Raw genomic sequence first — 7,291 nt, forward strand, 5'->3', positions numbered from 1 at the left:
TAGGTGTGCAGTTGGAGGGAAAACTTCCCCCACTGTACCCAGCGCTGTATTGCTCATGCTTTACCATATTAAATAATAAATTGATTGCTGCTTGAATATTGGCCTAGTCAAGCTTCTTATTTATAACAATACCATGACCCTGTCTGAGCACACTGACAAACAGATCACCAAAGATAAAATACCAACACATTTGTTATGTCTGAACTCAGCTATATAGCCATCAACCAGTCTCCTTGTGTAGCCATACAATTATAGCACTGGATAATATCAGAAAGATGCACATAAGGTAAATGTGTGGCCCTTTTACCAAAACAAAGGAACAGAGCTATGCATCTATTTCACAGAAATCTAGGACCCTGACTTTAAAGTTGTTTTTAAATGTTCCCTGGTCTACAGTTGTATTGTTTTTAATGTCCTCTTTTTCTCCTACACAGCAAATGAATTCACAACAACAGCTGTTTATAATACCCTTTTTATTTTTCAGCTAGAAATACAAATTAATTTCATATTTCAATAAACAATAGTGTTTATTCCTTAAATAAACCCACTATCTCTTTGGCATTTGACCGTATTCTGTTTTTCAAACTAAAGACTAATAGGAAGACTTTACTTTCAAGATCAATGTTAAATACATTAAATTTACACCAGTGCAGTTAACTTTGAAAAATACACATTGGTGTTATTTTGTATTTTCTAATAAAACTAAAAAAGATAACCAAACTACAAAATGCTCACTAGTGGGCTACCTTCGTTTAAACTGTAGAGTGACAGCATAAGAACTCTTCATTTCCCAGAGCACATGCACTAACTAGTGCTTTCTAGTAATTCTGAATGATAAACAAACAAACAAAAAAATCTTGACTCTATCAGAAACAACTGATCAAATAATTTATGCTTCAAAGCAATATGAAATTATTTCTAACTTCTGCAAAGGTCATCAGGAAAAAATCAAGTTATGTACTGCTTCAGTACAAGACTGCATCTTAAAAAATACAGTACAAAAACTTTCATTTTTAAACTAAAGTAAATAAAAACTAATTAAACAAAATGTTTTAAACACATCTAGGAATACAGCTGTCAAAACTGCATTTGATGTCATATTTGGATAAAAAATTATTAACAAAAGTAACCAGTGCATTATTCTGCTGTAAAATTCAAGATCATCTCTTCAATGCTGACAAGAAATATTTCACTTTCACTTTTGTGAAGACAAAAATCTGCCCTCCAGAGCTCGTGTTCAGTGCTTCAAGTAAACAAAATTTCCAAAGCTACACTGAAGTTGATACCTTCTGCTACTACAGATGAAATGAAAATCACAAAATCAAAAACATTACCAACATACCAGTACAGACATTTCATTTTCTGTCTCTAGACAATGTAAAAACAAAATCTAAAAAAAAAAAAAAAAAAACAACAAAAAAAAACCAAAAAAAAACAAAAAACAAACAAAAAAATCATTTCACTTCTTGACAGATTTGCTTTAAATAAGTTAAAGATTTATTCTGAACATGTTTTATAGAATAAAAAGGACAAAGCAATTACTTCCATGCAGAAACTAAAAAACCAATTTTAATAGGATTCAAGTAGCAAACATTTATTTTATGAATAAATCTCACCCACATCACTAGTACAAGTGCAGTCTTAAAATGTATGAATTGGATTGTTTAAATAGCAAGTGGTTCATCCAGTCAAGCTCACTTTCTTGTCCATGCTGTAAGAAAACTACATATTTACTACAGAAACAAAAAAGTAAACCAAAAGAACCTCCTTGGGTACTAGTCCAAGAGCAGTTTCTAATATAAAGCCAAAATTAGCAACAACCAAGTAGACATCGCAAATTTTTCAGTGTTGAATTACTGTAAACACTAGATGTAGCAGTACAGGAAAAAAAATCCCAAAAATCAAAAGGGTTTTTTTGTTAAAATGCATCCAAAGAAATATCCACTAGTTGCAGTCAAATCTGCATCAGAAGCTGCTGGATCAGGAAAGATTTCACCCTCCAAGTATTTGCAGAACACTTCATTGCCAAGACTGTATTCAAATAAATTACTTCCTGGTAACACAGAGCTGATAAAACCACCTACAATGTGGACAGTCATGTACACACTTCAACAGTGGATTTCTGCAGCAAGAGACAAAAGATCAGAAACCATTTCTGAATTTGAGATGATAGCTCATGTGCTATTCCTTGCAAACATACGATCCCCTCTAAGAGTAAGGTGTTGGAGCTGGTATTGTAGCACTTCTGTGTCAGCAGGTTCCTTAATGCTCATTTTGTCTAAATTGAGGTAGTCTAGGGATTTTGAATGAGCCCTTTTACCTTTCAAAAGGCAGAGAGGCAGGGGACCACGAAGTGCTTTGTAAGGTTCATATGGTAAAGCTTTATTGTATTTATCCCCGGAGCTGGGCATCCGTCTCCTCCTCCTTCCATTTACTGCTGGGATCTCATAGGGCTGGTAGTACTTACTTCTAGTCTTGTACAAACGTGAGGAGCGTGAAAGTCCTGAATCAAGATGTTTGGAGCCCAAGTTAGGACCAGATTCTCCTTTATTCTCTTCACTTCCAATATACTTATGGGCTAATTTTAGCAGTTCCTTTCCAGTTGTGAAGCCAACCAGGTAGTTAGAATCCATGTGAAGGATCTGATATCCTGCAACTGTCCGCCTCAATGGTGAGCAGGGGGTGCTGGAACAGCGTGGCTTTTCTGCTTCCATCCTGGCTGCAGAACTCACCTCTGCAAGAGGCACAGAGAGGGTGGAGAGGGCAGTTCTGGACTCTCCAGTCACATCAACTTCCATTTTAAATACAAAGCTTTGCTCCTAAAAACAAAACAGAGCTTGATGAGGAAATGCAATGCAAGGGGCTGAGAGAGGACCACAGGAAAGGAATTTTTTATCACCCAGAAGTCATAACCAGTACTTCCCTATTCAGCGTGGTCTTAGCTCTGCACAGTGTCATGTAACAGACCTATCACCATCTGTCTTTCAAAATTATCTTGGGTGGTTTTTTTTAATAAAAGATACCATAAAGATACTGGTAATTCTAAATAGCTAAAAACATATTAATACTATCATACACAAAAATGGGCATCTTTCTGGATCATTTTTTCAGCCTTTTCGTGCATTTGATTCTTTGTAGTCCCTGACCTCTTGGAGCATCTACATCCATTAGCAGATCCACAGCACCCTCCCCAGTCTTTACTTTGTAATTTGTCTACTGACAATATTTTTAAACAAAGCTTTAAAAAAACATGCCTAAAAAGTATGAGCTCATTCAGATATGACCATAGATCATACCTGATCTGAGTGTACCTGATCTGATGCTTCCGTCTTCCACATGTGCAGCTTGCTTTAAATTCACAGAATGGCATCCCAACCATTCCACACCTGTCTGATTAGGTCATCAGCAGTCTTCACATACTCCTCAAGAAAACTGACCTATCATCTTATTCACAATTAATCAAAAACACACTCTTTTATTCTAATAGGACTCTAATGTAATTCTAACAAAATATACTGTGTTTAATGAATATAGCATTAGATTCTTATACGCATCTTAAGAATAAACAATATTTATTTGTTTTTTTCCTATTTCTCTTGGAAACATTTTACCCTTCCCTCACTACTATTCCAAATACATTATTTGGTGCCTTTACAAACAAAAGTGCTCACTGCAAGTTATTATCACCTCTAACATGAAAAGATACAGTCACCATCACAGCAAGTATACACCAGCAGATGCTGGAACACCAGAAAGCCTCCTTTTCATTTCTATTGTCAGCATCATCTGAACCATTTCACTCACAGCTACTTCCCAAATAGGTCACATTTGTGATCTGCTTTCTTCACCTCCTGCAAATCCAGGCTTTCCTCATTGTCAGACTCACCTTTGATCTAAAGGTCAGCTACTGTAGTCAATACACTTCACGAAAAAAAATCAGCATAACTATGTCACGTTCAAAGGCAACAAAGGAAGGAAAGTTAGCATCCAAGTGTTAAGCTGAACAAATACTAAAATTCATTATATGTGATCATAAACTACATCCAAAAGCTCAATAATATTTCACAAATAAGGCTAACTTAAAACACACTTCCAGGAGTTTTTGCAAACTTTTGAAGCTACTACTTGCTGTCATTTTCAGGCTTGGAATGTCACAGGCCAAGTAGCAATGATACAACAAACAAGGAAATACTTTATTCCATCTTCTGCAATTAAGACAACCCCCAAAATCCCATTAAAACCAATCTCCATTAATTTGTTTTAAATTAGAGAGGGAGCTGTGTGCAATCATCACTTGGCAAAAGAAAATACTAGCCTTACACAAAATATAAGATTACCTTGTATCTGTGAAGGGACTGGCAAGGAGTAGTTCAAATAATGTTCTGTCAGAGAGTGGAAATCTGTTTCAAGACCTCTTGGGGGCTTGGAATATGTGGTAGGGGGTGGGTGAGGCCGTGCTCTGGTGAGGTGGTGCCCTGCCCCAGCCCCAGTGTCTGTCACTAATGGCACAATGCAGGCAGCCCCCCAGTGTTGCCTAACCCAGCCCTCTCAATGGCTGAGCAACTCTAAGACCCACCCGGTAGGAAGGGTTTTTAAGAAGACTAACCATGACACAAGCATGTTGCCCTTTAACTCTACCTTCATCTTGGAGCTTTACACCACTGGAACCCTGGAGGCAGTAGTTATGTCTGTTTTTCTACGTCTTTCCCCCTTTTGCCTTCTAACTTTCTTTTCACAGAAGATAATGGCAAATGGGTTTAAAGGTTTTCTGTGTTCAGTGGGCTATGTCTGTGCTGCGCTGTTTCATGTTGTACTAAATCTTTTGACAAAGTTCCTCATCTTCTATAATTCACTAGTAAACTTTGTGATTTTTTACCTCTTGAAGACATCTGGTCAGTATTTCCCCTTTGCACCTACCCAGACCAAAAGAATCTTGGTTTAACCCTGGATTTAAGTGACTGGGGTCTGACGTTCCTACCACTCCTTCCCTGCTTAGTCCCCAGTTAACCTGCTGCTCCCTATGCTAATAAATTAGGTGCCCACAGTTCTGCTAAAGAGGATTTTATTTGCCATTAACAGACTTATATTATGGAGAGACTATTTTAATGTTCCTTTAATCTTAAATGGTCTCTTTTCATCCTCAGTTGTGGTATACTGAGGATTCTTCATTACCAGTTTTGCGTACCTTAACTACTGCAGATATACTTCATCCAATGAGCTTTTAAGCATTCTGGGGTTGGACTAGATGGTCTGGGATTGGACTAAATGATTTCCAGAAATCCCTTCCACCCCTAACAATTCTGTGAATCAATCAAAACAAGTGAAACAGTCAAATAAAGAATTAAAATACTGAAGCAAACCCAAAATTTTTCACTGCAGAAAGTCCACACAACTAAATAATGCTTCCCGTGACATTTAACTGAATTCAATATATATTTATGCAGTCAATTACCAGTTTTAGAATAGCAGAAGCAGTTGTTTCCTACTTTAACATAATATCAAACAGTGAAACAGTAAATCTGATGAGGCTTCAGCTGCTGAGACAAAGATATTAATGACAATTTCTGAAGTTGAAATTATGTACCACCAGGAACCACAATTACTGGAGGCACAGCACACAGAAATTCTGCATTACAATTTTCAGCTACCCTGTGATTTTAGGCAAGAAACCCAAGTATCTGTTCTTGCTCTTAATTCCCAAGTTTTACCCTGCAGTTTGGAAATCTCTCCTGGAACCTTTCAGAAAGACTCAATTTGTTCTGTTAAAAGAAACTGAAATGATGCTAGAAAATGTATAAATAAAATGGACATACTGTAAGGTTGAAAATAAATCATATTACCTAGTCACATATAAACAGCAAAACCAACAAAACAAACAAATAAACAAACAAGCCCAGAACAAACTAATCACTTGTCACAGCAGTATGTGCCCTAAAGAAGAGGAAGGAGGAAGATTATTCTTCATGCACTTTTGGTGTTTAAAATCCGAAAGTAACACAAAGGCTGCTCTTCTCAGAACACAACTTTTGAAGTTAATTTATTTTGTTTGAAACGTGGGCATGTGCTCTGGTGACCAAGAGCAATCAACTTGGAAAAGTAACCATGCAGAAGGGAAGGAGTCAGCAGTTCACTGCACAGTAATTACCCTCACTGTAAACCAGTACAAAGGAAAATCAGAGCAGAAAGTCCTCAAGACAGCAAGGTCCAGCCTAAGTACTTAAGGTTCTGAAACTGCAGAACTCTCACTCTGTGCTGCAGTGTGAAGAACAGTATCAAACCAAATAAATCTGTCAAACATTTGAAAGCAACAGCAGCATCAGAAACTGGTGCCACAAACATCAAAATATTTAGATATTTGGTGGAAAGGTTTTGATGCCTTGAGGCTACCTAGAAACAGAGGCTAGACAGTGTTAAAGGAATACAGTAGGCATTTATTAAAAAGGCCTTCAAAGGATATACCTTGGGCAGTACAAGGGCCCAGCTCTGGCTACACCCAAAATGAGCAACTGGTCACAACGTTTCACACTTTTATAAGTTTTGTTCAATTTACATATTGGGGTTAATTGTCCAGTTACAGCTTCAGGTAATAAAGTACCATCCCTCCCAGTTTGCTCTCCTCAATTTACTGTTGTTAATACTTTTTGGGCCTGAAGCTGCAATGGTGTCCTTGGTTCTCAGGTTGGAAAAGGATTGTTTTGTCTAACTAAACTGTGAGGAGAATTTGCTAAATCTGCATATGAAGGTCAGAGTTACATACTAATGCAGTACAGAATCTGGAAAATATGAAACTCAAAACTTAAGGCGTCAGTTTCACGTTCACTTATACAATCCACACTGATAAAGGTCACTTTCTCAAGCTCACTAGAGTAATGTACATAAAGGCTTTAAAGTTCTGTTTTTTGCCTGCTTCTCAAATGCTCCGTCCCTTACTTAAATGGTGCTTTAAAACAAGAGTAATGCAAGCATAGAGTAACAATTAATAAAAGCCCAACAGTACATGCAGTCACAGTAAATTTCTATTAAACTCACAACTAGTGTGAACAGGAATTTTCATCCCAGAACACTCAGCTTTGACTCATCTAACTTTGCAACACCATACCTCATTTGCATATGAGTATACATTGCTGGTGGCCAAGCCAGCAGCAAAAGGCTGATCAAAACCAAGAATGTACAGAAAGCTACACTACAATGTCAGTACTCTTACCTAAGAGCTTAATTTCAGTGATTGCACTGCCACTGCCTCGTTTCCCTCTGCTTCAAAGCCACGGTGAGAACCACGCTCCTCTACCTT

At 37.4% G+C, this 7,291-nt stretch overlaps 1 protein-coding gene across 1 annotated transcript; it reads right to left on the bottom strand.

Moving 5' to 3' along the window:
* Positions 1–1,547: 1,547 nt before the first annotated feature.
* CUNH5orf30 (chromosome unknown C5orf30 homolog) lies at positions 1,548–2,819 on the bottom strand. Its single transcript, XM_031064602.1, has one exon. It carries the CDS (start codon positions 2,796–2,798, stop codon positions 2,175–2,177), a length of 624 nt encoding a protein of 207 aa, XP_030920462.1. The 5' UTR covers positions 2,799–2,819; the 3' UTR covers positions 1,548–2,174.
* Positions 2,820–7,291: the final 4,472 nt, after the last annotated feature.

Source organism: Geospiza fortis, unplaced genomic scaffold (genome assembly GCF_000277835.1).
Source record: "Geospiza fortis unplaced genomic scaffold, GeoFor_1.0 scaffold249, whole genome shotgun sequence".
Lineage (NCBI taxonomy): Eukaryota > Metazoa > Chordata > Aves > Passeriformes > Thraupidae > Geospiza > Geospiza fortis.

Coding starts and splice junctions, on each gene's coding strand:
- CUNH5orf30 (XM_031064602.1), bottom strand. CDS start 2,798: ATGGAAGTTGATGTGACTGGAGAGTCCAGAACTGCCCTCTCCACCCTC.